Consider the following 25,453-nt stretch of genomic DNA (forward strand, 5'->3'; position numbering starts at 1 on the left):
ACTACAGATACATATAATGCTAAAGCATTAAAGCATAATGCTCTAACTGTCAATCAATTACAATTTTTACAATTAGCATCAATCATGATAGAACAATACAATATCATGGTTGCCTGAATATGCATGAAATATTTGCCATTGGACGGTAAGCAACCATCAAACAATCATTATGTTTTATTTTCATAACAACTAATGAATCATAGTTTTGACAAACTATCCTTTAATAAACTTTATATTACAATTAATTACTTATTACAGATCTAGAGGTAAAAAAGAATTTGTAAAAACTTTTTTTAAAATGATCTAACCTTCTGTTCCTGTTCATGGGTGGTAATTATACCCTCTCTGAAGAATAGACCATAATCTTCATAAAACTTCATATATTTTTCAGGATCCTTCTTTGATTGGTCCTGGAAAAACTTTAATAGCCTGGTCGTTAAAACTGTCCTTAGTTTCCTGTTAACAAAAAAAGTAAATCTTAATTGACAAAAGAAATACGCAAGTTTTTTTTATGTTTTGGTTAAAAACTTTCCAGTAAATGTTTAGAAATGATCATATTTGAAGGCAAACATTGAGTATGAAGATAACATTTAAACATGACATATTTAATCACAGGGCTTTGTTATTGTTATTTTGGACTTGTATATTTGCATTTCAAAATTATTTCTTATATCTGATTATGTAATCAATCAATTTAGATGTGGAAATCAACCATGAAATTTGTATAAACTGCTGACACAGAGATATGCCTTGCCTGTATTTTATTTGTATAGTGAAATGAAAATGAAGAAATTACATGGGCAAAACTTTAACGTTTTCACTATGGAAAAATTTCAGTCAATAGACCATGACTGAAGGTCAGGTTTAATAATCTCCATGAAAATTGGATTTGCCAATGCTTATACAAATGTATACCAAATATCACTGACTTACCATTCATGGCTCCCCATACACTGATCTAATCACAAAGCTTTTACAAATTGTTGATGCAGCCAATCCCAAAAACAGAAAACCTAAGACTCCCTTTGCCACTTTGTAGCAGGTGAGACAAAAAACTAATCAAAGTGCTTGTGAGCACTGAAAGGGAAAGATTTCTTTCATTTTGCAATTTTGTTAATTCTTAAATAAAACATTGAATTGTAATTTGCTAGGCAAATTAAAAATTCAAGTTGGAGTTATCATCCTTTGTTCATGATTGTACATTTGTAAGTGAAACCTATCTTTATATTTGGTGGATAGTTGTATCATTGGCAATCATACCACATCTCCTATTTTTATAAGTATTGTAAATCAAATACACATCATATTGTAACTTAAATAATAAAGTATAACATATCATCAATAAATAGCATGATATTGACTGGATAGGATCTAAATAATGATCACTGCACTGCACTATTTTGTTTAAACTATCAAAGGTAGTGATAAACCTTGGAAGATATAGATATCAAGTCAGGGCTGTTCCATAAAATACTATGTCCCCCCCAGGGAAGCCAATTTTTTTAAATTTTATGTGGGTGGTTGTATTTGAAATACCAAAATGCAAAGGGAGTGTTGTTCTAATTTATTTTTTTTTCTGTGGGTGGTGGGGGTTAAAAAAAAAGTGCCGTCCCTGGGGGGGGGGGGGGACATAGTATTTTCTGGAACAGCCCTCAGTACCATAGGGTTTTGATAGTTAAATCTAGATTTATTAAACTTACCTGATAAGAGCGCTGTCCTGCAGCAATTCTCTACTCAAGTTCAATGGAATATCTTCACTATCTACCACACCTATAAATACATACATATATATCATAGAATTGTAAGAGCATACATAAGCTTATATAGTACAATTGTACAGAATTTTTATAACACTACCTTAAAATTTATTATTTCCATCACCAAAAATAAATGATAAACATAAATAAGATCCTCTTCCTGACAATGACATTTAAAAACACATCAAAATTACATTGATTTTATAAATCTTTTAATCATGTTAATCAAGATCTTAAAACTCGAGTTGAAGCTGATACAAACATTAACCTTAGTAGGAAATAGCTTTCAGCTTCAGATATGAAACATCTTTTAAAACAATCTGGAAAGGAAATACAGAACATTTTTTTCCTGAACAATTCAAAATTTTCTCCAAATACACATCTAATGTATTTATGTTAAATCGTACCTTTAACAAATCTCAGCCACCTTGGCAAAACGTTGTTAGCCTTGGACATGATCATAATTTTACGACTGTATAATGAAATCCCAACATCGGATTCCCGACTCAAATCAAAAGTAGCTAAAAAGTAAAAATAATTACATTGTTTAAATTGAATTCAAATTTATTATTTTTAATATACAACATTCATTTTTCAATGTGTACAGTACGTATAAAACTGTCAGCAGTTCATGTTGATAATTTGAAATGAAATGTAAAGCAAAATCAATTTGGTGTTTTGGTATATCTATAGTAATGCTGGAAATATATATTTTCTCTATAAACATTATTCAGGATATTTTACAACTTATTAGTAGAACACAGACATGACAGATATTTAAAAGTATTTTGATTTTTGAATATTGATGTCTAAAATTGTGTATATTAGGCATTAGTGGAGCAAGAACTGATTAACACTCCAAAGCACCTGATTTTACCTCCAGTAATTACTGGGAAAATATTACTCTTTTTATTTCTATAATAATGTTTAAAGGATTATAGTTTTCCATTTGGTCATTGTGGCACACATAAAAAGTAAAATAACAAAAATATTGAACTCCAAGGAAAATTCAAATGGGAAGGTCCCTTATCAAATGGCAAAATCAAAAGCTGAAACACATCAAACAAATAATTTATGATTTGTTTTCCCCGTTGATACCACCTTATTTTTCATGCTCTACTAACTTTAGAATTAACAATACGAGACATGTAGATGAATACATGGAACTCAGAGACCTTTACAAGAAAAATCTTGAATGACACGTATTTGTTACTATTACTTACGTTTATGGTCAGGTACATAAAACAATGCTCTAATGTTAAGTGGAGCATCTATTTTATATTGTAAGTGGTATTTAGGTGAGTCATATAAATTAGTGGTAAATCTGTAGAATTCATGGTGCATATCTTCTGTAATGTCTTTCTGATCCATCATCCATAGAGCCTATAGATAAAAGAAGAAATTTGGCTCAAACCAGTGCTAGGGGCTGTCTTAACCTTGCAGTGAGGTGAGAGTTTTTTTTTCTCCTGGTTGAAGGCCTCACTGTGACTTTGAGATGAAGAACAGCAATAAAAGTTCCTTTGCTTTTTCTGTGTTTTTTTGCTGTGCATGTACTGATTTTGTGTCATGGATGGATACCCCATATCTTTTGTTTTTCTATCTTATCACATTTTGTACTAAGTTCAGCGGCATCAAAAGCTGTAATTAGTAAACAAAGTGACCCCACTTATCAAACATCCAATATGATGTGAAATGTTAAAAATAGACCACAAAATCACATGGCTGGGCTGCACAGATCGTTTATCAAACAATGGCGAATGATATATACTGAATATTCAAATATATGAAAATATCAAATGGGAAAATGGGAAAAATCTTTTAACAACTTCATAATGGAAGCTGCACAACCTCAATAGCAAACTCCAAAGATATTTTGAAACTTTTTGCTGAAAATTACTAAGTTCCCAAGCCTTATGCTTACATTAAGCAATTAAATATGAAATTTTTTTTTGTTAATTCTTTTGCTTAAAATTGTTTTATAGTATAGGCTTACCTGAATTATATTTGCTCTGCGTCCATTAAGAAAAATCGGTACACCAAGAAAATTACTGTATTTCTTAATAACATCTGAAATAGAAAGAGTAATATGTACTAGATTACATCAAATACAGACACATAAGATGTGTTGTTTGAATATAATACAGTACTAGTTTCAAATCAAATAACATTTATTTACAAGTCAAACATTTTTCATACTATTTAAAAAAGTTCTTTTTACCCATTATTTCATTTCTTGTATTATTTGCAAGTTTTCAAAAAGAACTAATATTTACATATATGAAGTTCTAATACTCAGATATGGCATAATAAAACGTAAAAACTCAGATTCTTCAAAAAATTGTAACACAAAGGTTATAACACTGTTACAGGGATTTGTTGACGTATTAAACTACAAATTATCAGGTGTTACTGTTCATCAGCTCACTGTTTGTTATTTTAATCTGAGCATACAAATAATGCTTTATTAAACGTAGACACAAAAAGAAGAAAAGGTGAGTTGTAGGCCACTGAAAAACACATGTGTTCTCGATAAAGTACGTAGTAGTCCATCATGCATTGCAACTCATTCAATGGATTGGTCAATTCTCTAAGGCAATAACTATTGCTTATTAATAGCTTTCCAGTAAATAAATTTATTCTACAATTAATTATATTTAAATATTGAATTTAAAGATTCCTATTTCATAAAGTAAATGCAAATTGTATTAAGCTAGGTTCAAATACATGTAGCTTTTTACTGTCCTATATTTTGCAATTACGAAAAAGACCGCTATCCATGGGACACAGATGATGTATCCGCTTGCATATAACATTATAAAGAGGCATAACTCAAGAACAGTAAAAGTGACACCACCCAAATTCGAACTTGATCTGAGTTTTGTGGAAATAAGCATTGTGTATAAGTTTCACGAGATGTATCTTTTTTCCCCTCAACACTTACGGTAGTAAAATATTAATTTCGAGTTGAACTAGAGGCTCTCAAGAGCCTGTGTCGCTCACCTGACTCTACTTTGGTTTTAGAAATCATGTAAAGGTAGATAAAAATCATAACAGATACAAAATAATGATTGAGGCCAAATTTGGTTTAATATTGGACCCATTATTTAATAAAATATCCTGGTGGCCATCTTGAACAGTAAATCGGCAACAAAGTAGCAACACTTGGTCAGCACCTCATAAGGAACATTCATGCCATGTTTGGTTTCATTCCATTCAGTCATTTTCTAAAAGAAGACATTTGTATGTATTTCCCATAAGGTCCTATGTTAAACTAAGTCCCCCGCTGTCGGCCATCTTGGATGATGGACCAACTGCAAAGTAACAACACTTGGTCAGCACCTCATAAGGAACATTCATGCCATGTTTAATTTCATTCCATTCAGTGGTTCTCTTAAAGAAGACATTTGTATGTATTTCCCATAAGGTCCCATTTTAAACTAAGTACCCGCTGTCAGCCATCTTGGATGATGGACCAACTGCAAAGTAACAACACTTGGTCAGCACCTCATAAGGAACATTCATGCCATGTTTGGTTTCATTCCATTCAGTGGTTCTCTAAAAGAAGACATTTGTATGTATTTCCCATAAGGTCCCATGTTAAACTAAGTACCCGCTGTCAGCCATCTTGGATGATGGACCAACTGCAAAGTAACAACACTTGGTCAGCACCTCATAAGGAACATTCATGCCATGTTTGGTTTCATTCCATTCAGTGGTTCTCTAAAAGAAGACATTTGTATGTATTTCCCATAAGGTCCCATGTTAAACTAAGTACCCGCTGTCGGCCATCTTGGATGATGGACCAACTGCAAAGTAACAACACTTGGTCAGCACCTCATAAGGAACATTCATGCCATGTTTGGTTTCATTCCATTCAATGGTTCTCTAAAAGAAGATATTTGTATGTATTTCCCATAGGGTCCTATGTTAAACTAAGTCCCCTGCTGTCTGCAATCTTGGATGATGGACCAACTGCAAAGTAACAACACTTGGTCAACACCTCATAAGGAACATTCATGCCATGTTTTGTTTCATTCCATTCAATGGTTCTCTAAAAGAAGACATTTGTATGTATTTCCCTTAGGGTTCAATGTTAAACTAAGTCCCCCACTGGAGGCCATCTTGGATGATGGACCGACTGCAAAGTAACAACACTTGGTCAGCACCTCATAAGAAACATTCATGCCATGTTTTGTTGCATTCCATTCAGTGGTTCTCTAAAAGAAGACATTTGTATGTATGTCCCATAGGGTCCTATGTTAAACTAATTCCCCGCTGGCAGCCATCTTGGATGATGGACCGACTGCAAAGTAACAACACTTGGTCAGCACCTCATAAGGAACATTCATGCCATGTTTGGTTTAATTCCATTCAGTGGTTCTCTAAAAGAAGACATTTGTATGTATGTCCCATAGGGTCCTTTGTTAAACTAAGTCCCCCGCTGGCGGCCATCTTGGATGATGGATCGGCTACAAAGTAACAACACTTGGTCAGCACCTCATAAGGAACATGCATGCCATGTTTGGTTACATTCCATTCAGTGGTCCTCTAGAAGAAGTTCAAAATGTAAAAAGTTGACGACGACGACGACAGAAGCCAAGTGATGAGAAAACCTCACTTGGCCCTTTGGGCCAGGTGAGCTAAAAATAGGTGTCTCTATTGTCCAGCTTTAAGCTTTAAGTAAAGCCTGGATATATAAGATTAATTTCTCTTTGTAGAAATCTTAGCCATTAATGTATCAACATAAATTAGTTACCATTAACAATGTTTTCTTTAGCAAAATCATAGCAGTCTCCCTTCAGATGTAGTACAATTTTTGTTCCTCTGTCAACAGACTCAGCTTCTGAAAGTTCATAGGATCCTGTTCTACAAAAGCAAATTAATATTGAGTGTAAATTTTAAATAGATTTCAAAACAATGTTCTGGTCAGAGCATCAGGTATCATCATCAAGGATCTGGAAATTTTTCCACACAATTTCGGTCATTTTGAGATGATTGAAAAGTTGGTGCCCCTTTCCAAATTGTCGATGTCAACTTGACTAGATTCATAGCATCAACGAACTTGTATTGCTGTTTCATCGCATTTACTAAGTAAATGTCTTACCATTTCCATGAAGAACATTTTAGGGAAGGCAATAGTTTAAAATTGAAATGATTTTAATGACTCAAAATGGTAAATCTCTCTGACATTGCTTACGTTTCTTTCGATTTGACAAAAGTTAAAACCGGAATTTGTCGATAAAGTTAAAGTACGAATAATTCTGGATTCATTTCTGGGATTTGTTTTGTTTATCAAATTGACAGGAAATCACAGGCTTTTTATGGCTTTTTTATTCTATTACCTTTAAAAGTGTTTGAATGTAACAGGCAACATTTGCACTCGTTTAATTTAGCATGAAATCAATTTGCATTTTATGATTAAATATTAAATTTGCTGAGGACAATTTTACGCATGCGTATTATATAGTAAATAAAGCACATGAAAAAATACTTTTTTCTCCGTAAATTTAGGTTTAATTTTTAAATCAGATTTGATGATTGTCTTTGCTGAAAAGTAATTAAATAATGAAAAAAAAGGAATACACTTGTCAGGGAATTTCAATTTCTGTTAAAATATTATTCTGAGTTTGTGATCACTGTCAGGAGTGAATTAAAACCACAGGTAAAAAGTGATTAGCGATCATTACCCAATGTTTCCAGCAGGCATTGATATAGATATTAGGAGGGCCCTCAGGATTATCAAACAACTGGAGTGGCAGTTTTATTACAGGAAAGGGATTATAAACATAAAACAAGTGATAACAACTTACACAAGACAGTGCAAAATAGCGATTAAGAAATCCGATTTCAAACATTGAGTCAATGAAATGACCTTAATTACTTCTTTAAAAAAATAAAATTTGTCCTAAATCCCAATTACTCATTTAGGACAAATAGTTTCATCTTAGGACATGACTGGCATATATGACCGTTTCCAGACCCTTGATCATCATTCATGTTTTCTCATTGATATTGTTAAATTAAAAATTTCATCACAAAAACTAGGGTACCAATTCTTCCAGGCAAAGATGATCTGAAATGAACAATCCTGATAAATGTCAATCAAGCAAATTAAATTGTTTTATAAATAGCAAGTTAATAATATTTGACTTTTATTTGAAGCATTTATAACAGTCCAACTAACTGACAATTAATGAACAATTTGAGATTAGTTAAATAATATGAAAATACAGTCAAACCTGCCTTAACGGTCACCTTGATTCAGTGGTCACCTGCCTTTAACAGTCATATACAGATCCTCCTAAATGTTTTTTTTTATATATAATTTATCTCTTTTCAGCATTCACCTGTCTACCACAATCAGCAGTCTCCTAATTTTCTCACAAAATCATTATTTCAACTTAAAACAGTGGTCATCTTAATGTTTTTAACTACCCATATAATCTTGACAGAAAATATATGTGTTCAGTATCGAAGTCAAAAAAAGGATGGGAACCCATGTGTAACCAAGATCCCACAGTAGGTGAATAAGTGAATCCCTTGTGTTCCACTCCTTTTAGTTTCCATCTAAAATCATGTCATAAACTTATTTGTCCTAGAATATGAAAGTTTTCAAATTTACAATGCCGGACTTCACCATTTTATATTCACTGCATGCAAGAACAATAACTCCACTGATTGAAAACACCAAAAAAATTTGCTGCGATCCAGGTAACGGGCGATGTCAGAAAAGGAATTCTTTTTTACATCTTTTAGAAGGTCATTTCTCTCGAGTGTCCACTTTTGACACTTCCCATGAGTGACTGCTCAATACAGGTTTGAACGTTAGTGATCAATATAAAATATTTACCCATCTGATGACCATTTATAAGCAGGTGAGTCTGGGTGAATGTTAGTGATCAATATAAAATATTTACCCATCTGATGACCATTTATAAGCAGGTGAGTCTGGGTGAACGTTAGTGATCAATATAAAATATTTACCCATCTGATGACCATTTATAAGCAGGTGAGTCTGGGTGAATGTTAGTGATCAATATAAAATATTTACCCATCTAATGACCATTTATAAGCAGGTGAGTCTGGGTGAATGTTAGTGATCAATATAAAATATTTACCCATCTGATGACCATTTATAAGCAGGTGAGTCTGGGTGATAAGTTTTAGAAAACACTTCCACTTTTGAAGCAACCATGAACGAGGAATAAAATCCTACACCAAACTGACCAATGATATTACTTGCAACATCACTGCTACCTTGGTCAACATTCTCCAGAAAGGCCTACAATAGATTAGACAATATCATGTTTTATAAGACCCTTCTAATTACAGATCAACCTACCTATAAATGTGATTTCATTGTGTCCCTGTGAAAAAAAACCTCAATTTTCCTTCGTTTGAGTCAATACATTTCAACTATTAAATTCTTATTTTTAATTCATCTAAATAAACTCCTAATTCAAATCATTTTAATTAGTTAATCAACAATAAGTTTTCAATAATGCAAATAAGGTGACAGGATAACAATTTCTATAATTTAAACGGGTGTTTTGATTTTTGCTTGTTATGATCTACAAAATATGTAGGATAACCACACTAGATAATCAAGAATTATTGTCCGTTGAAGAGGGTTCTTCAAGGTTATAAATGTAGTAAAATCCTCATTTCTGGTTATAAGTTGGATTGCCGTCTCTTTCATATATACTCAACATCTTCGAAAAATTCTTACACATGAAATTATGAATATACAGCATTTAAAATACATTAAAGTTCAAGCTTTTATGTTGACCTATATATATATATATACATAGGTATACAAACCTTAGAACCAGACCTTGCTATTGTACCTAAGTTTTCAATTATTTCTTCTTTGGTCATACCAACTCCAGTATCCTGAAATGAAGAGGAAAAGTGAACAAAATCATTTTACTTTATTAATTTACAGATTTATTTCATTTGTTTGAGTCTAGATCGAGTTTCATCAGTTGTACCATTTTGCACCAATTGACTGTTGTTCTCTAGAATCTATACGTATGATCTATCTCATTTCTGCTTTTCTAAATGAGATAGGGAGTCATTTATCATTAAACTAAATGTCTTGTCTATTCAGCATTCAAATATCAGATCAAAAGGCCTAATGTTTGCAAAGTTTCACACATGCACATATTTAAAAGAATAGATTGTGAACACTGAAGGGTAAAGATTGCTTTCATTTTGCAATTTTGTGAATTTTTAAATAAAATATTGAATTGAATTTAATTAGGCAAATTAAAAATTTGAAAATTTAAAAAAATGAGTTGGGAGTTATCTTCCTTTGTTCATGATTATACATTTGTAGTTGAACCTATTTTTATAACAGATTCATACACCATGCATTGATTATGTCTTGACTAGTATGGTAATTCAAATACACATCATATTGTAACTTAAATATCAAAGTATAACAAATCATCAATAAATTGCATGACAATGACTGGATAGGATCTAATTAATGATCACTTCACCGTACTATTTTGTTTGAATTATAAAATGTAGTGATAAACCTTGGAAGATATAGATTTCAAGTCAGTATCATAGGGTGTTGATTGCATTTCATCCAAACTTTACCCAAAAATTAGAAAGACCCTATTATCATGATTATGCCAACACTGACAATATAGAATGACACATTTTTTTGCTTTTTTTTAAATCATAGCTACTGTGATTTTTTTTATTTCTATTAGTGTAAAGACTTGCAATTACGTCATTATTAAAAGTATTGTAAATTAAACACATAGATGTACATATTAATTATACTGCAATCAATATCATGTATTCCATGTAGTTTTTTTACTAAGTTTTCTGCATGGAAAACAAAAGGTTAAAAAAGGTTAAGGTTAATGTTCTTTTCCAATTAGACTAATTTCAAATTAAGCTTTTACTCTTTCCTGTGTTGTACCATTTTTTATTTTTTTGACAATTGTGAAAGAATGAGAGATTATTCATATCAAATCATACACTATGTGTGCAAGTGCTGAGTGATAATAATTTTGTATGTCCATTTTGCCTGTGTCTTTTCAAGAAATATGTCATTTTCACAATGTCCTGCCCTATGTTAAGCTTAATAAGTTAAGCAATAAATGACTAACAATATTGATAAGGGAAACCAAACCTGTATAGTTAACGTTTTCTTTTCCTCATCAGTAGCGATATGAATCTCTAAAGATAGATCGTCTGTAATGGCTTCTTGTTTTGTCACCTGTATGTATCGTAACTTCTCTAAAGCATCACTGGCATTAGATATTAATTCTCTGATGAACACCTGTAAATGTATTCATTCTATAGTAGTATTTTTAGTAGGTTTTTCTAGAGGAGTTGGATTTTGAAAAAAACAGCATACTCACCCAAAGAAAAAATGATATTCACTGCACTAAATATCACATGCTTTTACATGTATAATTAAGGTAAAGTGTTCAATTTACAATTGGTTTTGATAAATAATTGTCATTAAAATAAGTGTTTTCCTCTTGGAATATGGAATAAAACATTCACTGTCATTTTTCTCAGTAAATATGTGGTTGAATTGAGCTTAGAAAAACTGATATTCACTAAGGCCAACAATGAAAGCTTGACGTTATAGCTGTTTGATTCATGAAATAAGGGAAAGTAGCAGTTTAAAATCACAATAGTTCAATACTTTCTTCGACCATGTATTTCTATATTTGCCTTCTTACCTCTTTTTCAGAGTAAAGAGATCGGGCAACAATGTCCAATAACTTCCTTGTCTCTGCTTGAAATTCATGTTTATCTGATGGTCCTGTCAACAAAAATCTGTACATCTTTTAATTCATATAACTAAAGATTATAACAATAATAATATATCATTTTCATGAAATTAGCATTTATAAATTAAAACTTGTCTATATTTCTACCTGCTTTTTTTATAAAAAAGCAAAAGCTAAAACTATTTTCAGATGCTTTTTAACCAAAAAGGTCTAAGGGGTTGATAAAAAGAAGAAATAAACTCCTGAATTTATAGATATTATCGTAAAATTAACTTAGGCGTCAAATGGACCTGTACATTTAAAAAAAAAGAAGCAAATACTAAACAATAGAGAAATCCATAATGCAGTGATACCACATAATGTTAAAAATGTACAGTAATGGCAAAAAAAACCTAAAAGTTTTAAATTTCATTACAACCCCATTGCTTGACTTTGTAATCTGATATCATACATAATGTACTTCTTCTAAAACTGATTTGGAATTTTTTCCTGTGTTGCCTGATATTTAAATATAGATTCCACCACTGCATCAAGTATGTTACGATATTTCTCCACTCGAGACAGTTAAATTTTAATATTTAAAGCCTGAGGCTTGCCGAGCTTTTTCAATAATTAAAATTTAACTGTTGAGAGTGGAGAAATATTTTATACACAAGTTATAGTGGTGGAATCTGTTTCTCTAATGATTTTATAGGATATCTTAAAAAAAGTTTATCCTTCCTTTTCAAAGATTTGCAGAAAGTTGTGTTCTTTAAATGTGACGTCATCAGGCATGGTCGCCTTTTTTCATGATGTCACAATAAGAAATTCAGAAGAAACCAAGAAAATTTGACGTCATAATTAAATTTCAATCAATTATTTTCCAAGAACAAAGTTTTCCGTAAAGATGAGAAATGTTTTTCTCTCATCGATCGAGAAATGTGAAATTAGCATGAAAATTAGAGAACTTGTATTATAAGTAATTTTTTGTTCTGATAAGCCAAAAATTGAAAAATAACTTACATGTAATTCAGCCTCCTTTGATTCACATTTGCTTGTCTTAGAATATGAAATTTCATTATAATGTATGAACGTTAGAAACAGACAGACTTAACAAGAGGCCTATACCTTGTACCTGTATACAATGAATTTCTAGAGTTTTCACCATGCGACCTTTAACAATATCCTGAATGACCTTCCATTATCTTACCTTTAGATCTTTCTGTATCTTTAATAATAGAATGATAATCCTCCTCTACCTCTGCTTCTTGTGTGTCCTCTGTATTGTAACATTGGTTTGTTGTAAATAAGGATCTTGCTTGAAGATGGGAATGCTTTACTTCATAAATAGGAATTGTATTTTTGCCTGCAACAATATTAGAAAAGTAAAATTGAGTATTTTGGTTGACTTTTAATAGACATATATATAAAGAGAATGGATATTCACAGGATACTGATAAATGATTATCTCATGTCTTTATACAAAATGTAGTTCTACAAATTACTGATCCAATGAATCTATTCTACAAATGAGGTTTGCATAGCTTAATCAGACTGTACTAGTACAAATGACCCAATTTTATTGAGAAGAAAGTTGTTATGACAGAAGCCAAATCTCTGGTTCAATTCATTAAAAACTAAGCTAATAAAATGCTCCGCTGGGGCGCAGCTTGATACGACCGCAGAAGTCAAACCCTGAACAGTTGGGGCAAGTATGGACACAACATTCAAGCTTGATACAGCACTGAATTTGGATTGTAATTAAATATTTGACACAGCATAGGTTTCTGACACAGAATGAAAGTGGTCTAAGAACTTAAATATTTTTTAATTTACCTATTCAAACCATATCATTATAATTTGCTTTTATATATAAATCAGAAATAACCAATTTAAAATGGAAAATTTTAAAGAAAAAAAATGGAAAAAAAATCCCCCCCCCCCCAAATTTTTTGAACCCCCTTATGATTCATCACCCCCAAACTCAATCCCAGCCTTCCCTTTTGTTGTATGGTACCTTGCAGTACAATTTCAGAGAGATCCATACACTTGAACACAAGTTATTGTCTGGAAACTAGTAAAATGCTTGTTTTTTTGGCCCCTTTTTGGCCCCAAATTCCTAAACATTTAGGGCAATTACCCCCAAACTCAAACCCAGCTTTCCCTTTGTGATATGGAACCTTGCAGTACAATTTCATAAAGATCTATACACTTACACACAAGTTATTGTCCTGAAACTAGAAAATAGCTTGTTTTTTGCCCTTTTATGGCCCCTAATTACTAAAATTTTGAGGCAATTACCCCCAAAATCAATCCCAGCATTCCCTTTGTGGTATGGTACCTTGCAGTACAATTTCAGAGAGATCCATACACCTGAATACAAGTTATTGTCTGGAAACTAGAAAAATGCTTATTTTTGGCCCCTTATTCCTAAACTTTTTGGGCAATTACCCCCAAACTCAATTCCAGCTTTCCCTTTGTGATATGGAACCTTGTAGTACAATTTCATAAAGATCCATACACTCACACACAAGTTATTGTCATGAAACTAGAAAAATGCTTGTTTTTTGCCCCTTTTTGGCCCCTAATTCCTAAAATTTGGAGGCAATTACCCCAAAATCAATCCCAGCATTCCCTTTGTGATATGGAACCTTATGATACAATTTCAGAGAGATCCATAGACTTACACACAAGTAATTGTCATGAAACTAGAAAAATGCTTGTTTTTTTGCCCCTTTTTGGCCCCCAATTCCTAAAATTTGGAGGCAATTACCCCCAAAATCAATCCCAGCATTCCCTTTGTGATATGGAACCTTGTGGTACAATGTCAGAGAGATCCATACACTAACACATAAGTTATGTCTGGAAGTTACAAAAATGCTTATTTTTGGCCCCTAATTCCTTAACTGTTGGTACCACAACCCCCAAAATCAATCCCCACCTTCATTTTGTGGTATTGAACCTTATGGTAAAATTTCATTGAGATCCATTCACTTAAACTAAAGTTAGAGTGCGAAAACTATTGTGTCTTCGGATGACGACGACGATGACGATGCCAACGTCATACCAATATACGACCACAAAAAATTTTTTGCGGTTGTATAAAAACAACATTACAAGTTCCTTAGTTGGAGATGGGTTTTCCATTTGTTCATATTATTTAATTGACAGCTTGGGTGTCAAAGTCAAACAAACCGTTAAATAACGTATATTACCTCAGCCTAAGGTCATAAATAATCTGTGTATTTCAAACATGTTGGAAATTAAGTTTGGAGTTACTCCCCCCTGTTTTTAGCTTATTACAAATTTGTGCTCCTAAAATATTATCAATCATTGAAAATAGGAATAAAATACAAATTGAATACAATATTATATAAGAATGTTACCTTTAAGGTCAAAACTTTCTTTGAACATACAAGAAAAAGTATATTGCTTACATCATATTGTACATGTGACAGAGTTGTCAAGTCACAACTAGAGATATGAAAATTTTCAGCTGGAGTTTGTTCCTCATAACTGGAGATTTTTTATCGACATATTTATCGACGTTTTCATTGTTGTTTTGATGATAAAGCTACATTCTTCCCCTTTTTTTAACAGTATTACTATTAATGTATTCTCTCTGTATTGTTACCATTTGAATTATTAAAGGGAGGGACGGAAGAGGGCTTAAAAATCGGGAGATTTTGACTCCCACCGGCAGAATCACATGTCTGAATACACAATATACATTCATTACATTATAAATTTTATCTGCTTACAAATATAAGAAGAAATCAATTTTGGTAACATATGCGGTTCTTTTATATAGTTTGGTGTACATTTGTACCTCAAATGGTTGAAATAACCAAAGCTTGCTTCCCCAGCATAATTTTCAAGTAGCACCTGTCTCATACTATAGTATCTAAGGGATGCTAAGCCATACACTTTTCCAACTGCACAGGTTTGTCTCAGAGTACTTTTTGATGTACAAGCTTCATTTATTTCCAATTGTCATGTTGAACCATAATTAGGATTATTAAATATATTAGTGTAAATTATATTCACAGACACAGACCAATAATAAATGAAGGGTTGCTCTGTTAATCAGTCAGAACTCAGACATAAACAAGTTGTTTTTTGTTTTTGACTCACAGAAGTCAATAAAATGCTCCGCAGGGTGCAGCTTGATACGACCGCAGAGGTCGAACCCTGAACAGTTGGGGCAAGTATGGACACAACATTCAAGCTTGATACAGCTCTGAATTTGGATTGTGATTAAATATTTGACACAGCATAGGTTTCTGACACAGAATGAATGTGGTCTAAGAACTTAAAAATTTTAAATTGGACATTCACCTATTATGGTCCAATATCCAAAATCTAAATACATGGTTAGATTCAGCATATCAAAGAACCCCAAGAATTCAATTTTTGATGACATCAAACAAAGTTTAATTTTGGACCCTTTAGACCTCAATGTGGACAAAGTTGATAACGGGCCCAAAAATCAAAAATCTAAATACATGGTTAGATTCAGCATTTCATAGAACCCCATATATTCAATTTTTGTTGAAATCAAACAAAGTTTAATTTTGGACCCCGATTTGGACCAACTTGAAAACTGGGCCCATAATCAAAAATCTAAATACATGTTTAGATTCAGCATATCAAAGAACCCTAAGAATTCAATTTTTGTTAAAATCAAACTTAGTTTAATTTTGGACCCTTTGGACCTTAATGTAGACCAATTTGAAAACGGAACCAAAAATTAAGAATCTAAATACACGGTTAGATTCGGCATATCAAAGAACCCCAATAATTCAATTTTTGATGAAATCAAACAAAGTTTAATTTTGGACCCTTTGGATCTCAATGTGGACCAATTTAAAAACGGGGCCCAAAATCCAAAAACTTAATACACGGTTAGATTCAGCATATTTAAGAACCCCAAGAATTCAACAATAAAACCCCATTGAAATTGGTCAAGAAATAAGCAATTTATACGAAGTATCTTCTTTTGCACAATACTGTGCAATTGAATATTTCTTGCTATTGCGCAATACTGCACAATTGACAATTTCTTGCTATTGCGCAATATTGTGCTATTGGATTCTTGCTATTGCGCAATACTGTGCAATTGAAGATTTCTTGCTATTGCGCAATACTGTGCAATTGAAGATTTCTTGCTATTGTGCAATACTGTGCAATTGAAAATTTCTTGCTATTGCACAATACTTATTATATAATAATTTACACATCCTGTTTGGTGTGTATCTCCTACCATATCATTATTATTTGCTTTTAAATATAAATCAGGAATAACCAACTTAAAATGGAAAATTTTAAAAGAAAAAAAAAGGAAAAAAAGAAAAAAAAGGAAACCCCTTTCCCCAATTTTTTGAACCCCCTTATGATTCATCACCCCCAAACTCAATCCCAGCCTTCCCTTTGTGGTATGGTACCTTGCAGTACAATTTCAGAGAGATCCATACACTTGAACACAAGTTATTGTCTGGAAACTAGAAAAATGTGTTTTTTGGCCCCTTTTTGGCCCCCCAATTCCTAAACGTTTAGATCAATTACCCCCAAACTCAATTCCAGTTTTCCCTTTGTGATATGGAACCTTGTAGTACAATTTCAGAAATATCCAAACACTAACACACAAGTTATTGTCATGAAACTAGAAAAATGCTTGTTTTTTGCCCCTTTTTTGGCCCCTAATTCCTAAAATTTCGAGGCAATTACCCCCAAAATCAATCCCAGCATTCCCTGTGTGATATGGAACCTTGTGGTACAATTTCAGAGAGATCCATACACTTGAACACAAGTTATTGTCTGGAAACTAGAAAAAATGCTTATTTTTTGCCCCTTTTTGGCCCCTTATTCCTCAACATTTTGGGCAATTACCCCCAAACTCAATTCCAGCTTTCCCTTTTTGATATGGAACCTTGTACTACAATTTCAGAAAGATCCATACACTTACACACAAGTTATTGTCATGAAACTAGAAAAATTGCTGCTTTTTTTGCCCCTTTTTTGGCCCCTAATTCCTAATATTTTGAGGCAATTACCCCCAAAATCAATCCCAGCATTCCCTTTGTGATATGGAACCTTTTGGTACAATGTCAGAGAGATCCATACACTAACACACAAGTTATGTCTGGAAGTTACAAAAATGCTTATTTTTGGCCCCTTTTTGGCCCCTAATTCCTTAACTGTTGGTACCATAACCCCCAAAATCAATCCCAACCTTCCTTTTGTGGTATTGAACCTTATGGTAAAATTTCATAGAGATCCATTCACTTAAACTAAAGTTAGAGTGCGAAAACCAATGTGTCTTCGGACGACGCCAGACGACGACGCCAACGTCATACCAATATACGACCGCAAAAATTTTTGCGGTTGTATAAAAAATATATTTATTATAAAAATGTGTTTTCATTTTCAGACTTATTTAAGTCAGAAAATGACAGATCTCCTGACCAAAATTTCTCAATCTCCCGATCTGAGTTTCACAGTCCAATTTTTTTCACATGTATGGAAAAGACTTAATTTTAATTGGTGGCCAAAGTGCACCACCTAGTGACCTATGACATCATAAACCTGTCTGAGAGTTCACAAGGACCTGAGTTATCTATATTTAATCATCTAATTGAACATTTTTACTTAATATAAGATTTTTTTCCTCATTTTGTGTGGTTAAAGATGGTTGCATGGTAAAGTAAATATACATTATCTCCGTTTTTATAGGCTCTCATGCATATTTTTCTTTAGAAGACAAAGCATTGTCTTTCAATGTTGTCATAATTTCATGTAGATGCATGACCTTTTTTAGTTTTTATAAATATGCTTGGGTCTTGAAGTTGACCAATTTTGGTAACTTATCAACTTGTAGGAGTCAATATTTGCAACTTTTTAATTCAGGTCAACTATTTCTTGCTTAACTCTAAATGACTTATTGAAGTCATATTTTGTCTTAAATTAAAGGGAGACAAATCTTGAAACCTACAAATTTAGACCTCTACGCCTCTACAATTCAAAAGCAGATTTAGACTTATTTCTTCTTCTTCTTCTTCCGAATACGGGAGTAGACTCCTAGGTAGGAGTGTAAAACTTCCCGGAACTTGTGTGCTACGTACATATGGACTTAATTTAAAAATAATATGACAAAGAAAAATCAAAAACAATAACATATATACATTATGTACAGTGGCTTTGTAGTTTAATAAGTTGTTGTGGATCCTTCAAATGTTAGAGTGGATATGCCACTTTTGAAGGATTCCAGGGTGTCAGACATACCTATTGCTTCAGGTAGTGAGTTCCAGTCCGAAATAGTGCGAGGATAAAAAGAAAATTTATAGAAATCTTTATTTGTTGATATTTGCCTAAATTTATGTTTCCCCCTAGTACGTCTATCAGATATTGTTAAATTGTCCTTAGGAAATTCCACTAACCCCCAATTTATTTTATATAGCATAGTTAATCTAGCTTTTTTCCTTCTTATTTCTAAATTTTCCCATTCCAATGATTTAATTAAATTTGAAACTGCTCCAGGTGATCTGTCTTTATAATCATTGAAGACAAACCTGGCTGCCTTACACTGTACCTGCTCAACCTGAGTGATGTGTTGCTTTTTGTACAGATCCCATACAGGGGAAGAGTATTCGACGACTGGACGGACAAGTGATGTGTACGTAAGGTTTTTAACCTTACGTGTGCAGTTTTTTAAGTTCCTACGAAGAAAACCTAAGGTTTTATTTGCCTTACAGGTAATATTGTTTATATGTGTTCCCCAATCAAGATCATGGCTTATAGTTACTCCTAAATATTTACTGTCTTTTACTGCTTCTAAAACATGATTGTGCAATATATAATCAAAAGTGGAAGGTTTACTTTTTTTAGAAATATGAATAACATAACACTTCTCAGGATTAAAATTCATTTGCCAGTCCTCTTCCCATTGTACTAAACTAGATAAATCTTTTTGAAGTAATTTGGCATCAGAACTATTATTAACATTTCTATACAATAAACAGTCATCTGCAAAAAGTCTTGCATTGCAAGTTACATGTTCGGGTAGGTCATTAATAAAGAGTAAAAATAATGTTGGGCCTAAAACTGTTCCCTGAGGGACACCAGAATCAACAGCTAATTTTAAAGATTTAACACCATTTAATAGTACCTGCTGTTGCCTGTCAGCTAAAAAGTCATTTATCCAATTTAAATTTTGATTCCTAATACCATAAAAGTTTAATTTCTGGGCTAATCTTTGATGGGGGACTTTATCGAAAGCTTTGGAAAAATCTAAAAGTATAACATCTATTTGGTTACCATATCCCAATGATTTTGCAAGATCTTGTAAACTGATGATAAGTTGGGTCTCACAAGACCTTTTACTTCTAAACCCATGTTGACTATCATTTAATATGTTATTAATTGTAAGATGTTTCCTTATGTTGCTTGTTATAATGTGTTCTAGAATTTTGCAACATATTGCAGTTAATGAAACTGGTCTATAATTAATAGCGTTATGCTTGTCACCTTTTTTAAATATTGGTACAACATTAGCCAGCTGCTTCCAATCAGTTGGGATTTTACCAGTATCAATAGATTTTTGGAAAAAGAATGTCAAAAATGGAGACAATTCTTCTGCAAAATTATGTAAAAAATATGCTGGCAGATTATCAGGGCCAGTGGCTTTGTGTGGATTTAAGTTTTTAAGTAACTTTAATAAGCCATTATTACTAATAAATATGTCTGGCATAGTGGGGTGGGGACTTGTACCTTTATTTGGCATAGAGGATGTATCTTCGGTAGTAAAAGCCTTTTTAAATTGTTCATTTAGGATGTTAGCTTGTGTATTCGGCTCACTATATAATAAGCCATCCTTTCCTCTTAATGGTGAAACACCAGATGTTTCTGTTTTTTTACTTTTTATAAATTGCCAGAAAGATTTAGGTTTTTCTTCTAACTGGGGGCTTATTATTTCTTGCATGTACGTGCTCTGGGCTCTTCTTATTTCTCTTTGAGCAGTAGCTTTTAACTTTTTATATTTATCTTTATGTTCTTGTTTTACCAGTTTTTTTAGCTTTGTTGTAAGCTTTACGTTGTTTATTACATAAATGGTCTATATCCCTATTTGCCCAAGGGTTGGTGTACTTAGATTTAGTTATTTGCTTGGTACATTATCATCTATTATTTTATTACTACCTTCTTTGAATTTATTCCATAATTGGTCAATATTTAAATTTTCATTAGCCTGAGATATAAGTTCAGATATAAAATGAGATGTTATGTCTTTTATCTTTTTAATATCAACCTTTTTCCATAAATAAATTTTATGTTGTGATTGTTTAGATCTTTGGGGCTTGCAGATTGCATCCACTAATACAATATCATGGTCAGATATACCTGGTATGGATTTTATTTTTGTTATCAATGCAGGTTGGCTTGTGCAGAAAAGGTCAAGGATATTATCTCTCCTAGTTGGAAAATCAACCATTTGTTCAATGCCTAAGTTGTTCAGCATATCTATAAATGCTTCATTCAGCTCCTTAGTATACAATGAGCCAGATATATTTTGCTCCGGCCATTTTATGTCTGGAAGGTTAAAGTCACCACCAAGCCAGAAGGTGGTATTTTTAAATCTTAATTTAACTTCATTAATTTCAATGATCATTTGTTTGAGATAGTCTATATCATTTTTATTTGGTGGTCTATATGCAGAAATAATAACTAAGGATTTAGTATCAGTTATATTAATTTGGGCAGCAATAAGTTCTACATTTTTGCTTTTATATACTTCTTGGCAAATAATACCTTTTTTAATGGCGATTAATACACCTCCACCTTCTTTTCCGACCCGGTCGTTTCGCAATACATCTTCAAATAGTGTGTTTGGAAAAATTTCAGAAGATAATACATCTTTGTTTAGCCAAGTTTCATTACCAATCATAAATAATATCTGGTTTACATGTAGATGACGTTAATAAATTTTCAATTTGAGAAACTTTATTTTTACAACTTCTAAAATTGATCTGAAGAACTCTTAATGAGTTTTGTCTATTAATATTCTTATTTTTTAATTGCTTCGTTACTGGTGGTTTTGGTGATGGTGTAGCAACTGGGTCTCCAAAATTTTCATGATTATCATTTATATTGAAGCTTAAGGAAAAAGCTGAACTATCAGAAAGTACTGAATATGAGTTAGGGTTCAAAATAGAATTACCTGATGAGAGGTATGATTGAAAAATGGTTCTAGAGTGATTAGGAGTATCACATATCGGGCATATCCAAAGTGCTGATGAATTTCCAAACTTTTCATACATAGATGGACTTATATTTACACATCCAATATGACACCATTTATCGCAGTTATCACAAACAATAGCATCACTGTCCCAGGTACACTCATGCGAGCAAATAGAGCATGGATAACTGGAGTCATTCAAGTTTGATGGGCCAGGGTTGGTTTCAACCTGGTTGCTTAAAAGAATTCTAATCAAAAGATGAATGTGGCGATCTGATTTGCCAAAAACACATCTATTTTTAAAATTGGACACATGCAAGTGCCAGTAATAAATCTGGGTAGATACCTCAATTGTTGTGTCACATTGAAGGCTGATAGTGATACCCTCATATTTGTTGGATTCTAGTATATTATTTTGTATATTAAACTCATTGACTGTGCTCAGAAAAATAAAAAATGTTGAGCAAATCACGACTAAGCTATGTTTAAACATTTTGACAGAGTCTAAGTGTCACAAAAATATAATCAGTGAAGAGAAGGATGGTGACTCTCATACACATTCATAACATGTTTAATAAGACAGTTAGTAGTTGATGACAAATTAGATCTTCGTTCCGACTCATATTTATGTCTGAGCTCTGACTGTTAATAACGTGTGTTAAGTAAGTGAACTGCGTCATTGCAAATGTCTTATTACCTATGTGAATAACTGAAAATTGCTTTGTGTTCTTCAAATAACGACTCGAACGGGCGAATCGACCAATATTTTGTATTCTCTGAAGGACACACGACCTCATGGAGGCTGCCATGATGAAATATTTAAATTATAATACTGGATCCGAACACGGAAACAAAAATTCCGGAATTTGCATACAATAATAATACGTTCTCGTCTAAAATTAAAATTCTTATTCACGGTCATTTGTCATAAGTCATACTTAATAGGTCGAATTATTGTCCATTAGACAAACGTATGCAAATACGAGAAAAATATAGAAAAATATGTTTTTCTTTTTATCGTACACTTTAATATCGCGAATCTAGAAAACCTGGTGTATGCCGTGAACCTGGGACTATTATACTAACATATACAGGCTGAACCTTCAATCTATAAGTTTATCAGTATTTTTCAGGTCTGAATGCCTGCATAAGAACCAGGTGTATGCAGACCCTTCAGTACATTTTATTTATACATTGTATTTCACAGGTCTGTATATAGATATATGAAGAATGTGGTACGAGTGCCAATGAGACAACTCTCCATCCAAGTCACAATTTGTAAAAGTAAACCATTATAGGTCAATGTACGGCCTTCAACACGGAGCCTTGGATCACACCGAACAGCAAGCTATAAAGGGCCCCAAAAATGACTAATGTAAAACCATTCAAACAGGAAAACCAACGGTCTATTCTATATAAAAAACGAGAAACGAGAAACACTTATGAAGTTGAACCACATCAACAAACGACAACTATGCACTGAACATCAGGTTCCTGACTTAGGACAGGTGCAAAAACCTTCACCCTACCTGAAACAATAGTGTAACATCACAACATAGAAAGACACACTATACAATATCAATTGAAATGGCTTAACTCAATCAAAAGACATATTAACAAAAACAAGTGAACATACACTGAACGAATAAATTTGATCTATGACACAATGTAAATACAAAATTAATAAAACAAGGGGGTTAGATGTAAAACAATATCAGAAAGTCAACCATATCCTTGGACAAAATGCCGCCAAATAAAATAACATACACAGAGAAATAAAAATTATTTTGTTGTAAGGTATATACATGGAGTACGGAAATAATTTTTACCAAATAAATAATTTCGTTGTTCCTAGTACAGAACAAAAGTGAAAATTTATCGTCATACTAAACACCTATCAAAGGTGTATGTCTGCATAAGAAGCTGGTGTATGCAAAACGTTCAATTTATTCAACTTGATGTTGTACTTCCCAGGTCTTTGTGCCTCTTCAATGTAATGCATACGAGTCAGGAATGTTTGCTTGCATACGAACATGGTCATTGGTGTTGGCGAAATCCTTTACTTCAGTGGTTGTCCCTCTTGATGCCAGATTTATAAAATTGAACGTTATGACGTTGCCAATGTGTCATCACATTTGGACGTCGCCAGTGCCAAATTCTTTTGACGTCTTTCAGATTTGATTCACCCAGTAGTTTTCTCTTCGTTCATTGATAAAGGAAGTGACCAGTAGACAACTTTGATGATGATATATTGACTAATTATATTGTACATTAAAAGATTAACTATGCAAATGTCCATGCTGTTGACCATATAGATGAATTTACAGTTAATTGCATTTATGCAATTAACATGTTTATAATGATTGCCAATTAATTCACCTATCTTTTCTGTCTGATAAATCTTCCCTCAAAAAGAAACTTTTATTAAGTCGAAACCAAACACAAGACCAACTGCAAAAAGATACTTTTAATCTTGCAAAAGAATATTGAACAGTGTTATGCAAATAAATATTCTCCACCTATCTTTTTTTTTTTTGCTAAATATTTCATATCATCACATATTTTTTTTTAAATACATTGAGGGCATATGTGGTTGGATTTTAACAAACAATGTGCTGAAAGACACAGAATTGTCCGAAGTAAACTTGTTCATTTTTTCATAATCTTGTCCTCGGTTGTTTTTGTTTACACCTAATATGAACATGTATAATATGTTATTTACAAATTAATTTGGTTGAAATAAAATAGCAAATTTCAGGACAAAAATAATATACTTGTGTTTATATAAATCAGAAAATGAGAATGCTTCTCAACAAATATATAACCAAATAAACAAATACATGTGTAACAAACTTGCTTTTATTGGTACCAAGTAGATTGAAATCCAACTATAAATGACCTCACAATATTTATTTTAAATCCATTATCGTAGCCTGTTTTAAATGAAATATATAGCAAAATCATGTAGATGAAGAAGGGTTCTTGTATAACACTGTACACAGGGGTTTTTATACCTAATTTCTTTGGAAGTCGGAAATAAAGGGTCACTTATAATCGTTTATTCTTCTCACATGCAAAAATTGCTGCCGGAGGGACAAATGTGTCTACACCGGCTGTGCCAAAGGGACACATGTGTCCACTCCGGCTGTACCAGAGGGACACATGGATACGTCCATATTTTTAATATATGCAAGCACCTGCTCATTATCTTTCAAATAAAGTAACATTTTGATGACAATGACCGATACAAGGAGTAGGACTGATTATTAACAGAAAATTTTTACCCCGCAACATTTTATTGTTCTTGTCTCAAGTATTTTTCCTGTTCTTGCCTTTGATGTTTCAGACAATTTCAGTAATATGACTGTTAAAAATAAATAACAACTTTTCTAGACTCGGGACTACTGACGATATGAAATTATATATAGATGCTTGCCATGAGTACGTTAACCTATATATACAAGTCTAAATTGAAAATAACGTTCAAACCTATGATTGCGTTGGATAAAACCCGCAATTTTTATACATATGCATGGAAAAAAAATTCTGGGTAGAGGGGTCTAAATACAGCACAAACAACATTTTCCAAAAGACCAAAAAAGTGAAAAAGTATATTTTAACAAAACGCATTTGATTAGCAGGTCGAACAACTGATGTTCTTAAACCCTGCTGACTGCCATTGGCGATTGCCAAATAAACGGATCACCAGATGTAACAAAATG

The 25,453-nt window shown here is 32.6% G+C and overlaps 1 protein-coding gene and 1 long non-coding RNA gene across 2 annotated transcripts in view; both read right to left on the reverse strand.

The window, feature by feature from the left end:
• The window catches only part of LOC127715553 (heat shock protein 75 kDa, mitochondrial-like), a 29,130-nt gene extending 6,581 nt beyond the window's left edge, over window positions 1-22,549 (reverse strand). Inside the window, exons 1-12 of the mRNA XM_052221642.1 lie at window positions 22,429-22,549; window positions 12,711-12,866; window positions 11,471-11,553; window positions 10,909-11,058; window positions 9,579-9,650; window positions 8,876-9,039; window positions 6,514-6,623; window positions 3,751-3,824; window positions 2,981-3,140; window positions 2,165-2,278; window positions 1,701-1,770; window positions 309-456 (exon numbers count right to left, since the gene is read on the reverse strand). Of these exons, the coding sequence (XP_052077602.1) occupies window positions 309-456; window positions 1,701-1,770; window positions 2,165-2,278; window positions 2,981-3,140; window positions 3,751-3,824; window positions 6,514-6,623; window positions 8,876-9,039; window positions 9,579-9,650; window positions 10,909-11,058; window positions 11,471-11,553; window positions 12,711-12,866; window positions 22,429-22,540 (1,413 nt within the window). The 5' untranslated portion in view covers window positions 22,541-22,549. The remainder of the gene's footprint in view (window positions 1-308; window positions 457-1,700; window positions 1,771-2,164; window positions 2,279-2,980; window positions 3,141-3,750; window positions 3,825-6,513; window positions 6,624-8,875; window positions 9,040-9,578; window positions 9,651-10,908; window positions 11,059-11,470; window positions 11,554-12,710; window positions 12,867-22,428) is intronic.
• On the reverse strand, window positions 13,439-14,602 carry LOC127715596 (uncharacterized). The gene is made up of 2 exons (XR_007988483.1): window positions 14,314-14,602; window positions 13,439-14,151 (listed from the first exon to the last, which is right to left on the reverse strand). It is a non-coding gene; the product is annotated as an uncharacterized LOC127715596 (long non-coding RNA).
• Window positions 22,550-25,453: the final 2,904 nt, after the last annotated feature.

This window comes from Mytilus californianus, unplaced genomic scaffold, assembly GCF_021869535.1.
Source record: "Mytilus californianus isolate M0D057914Y unplaced genomic scaffold, xbMytCali1.0.p SCAF_9, whole genome shotgun sequence".
Lineage (NCBI taxonomy): Eukaryota > Metazoa > Mollusca > Bivalvia > Mytilida > Mytilidae > Mytilus > Mytilus californianus.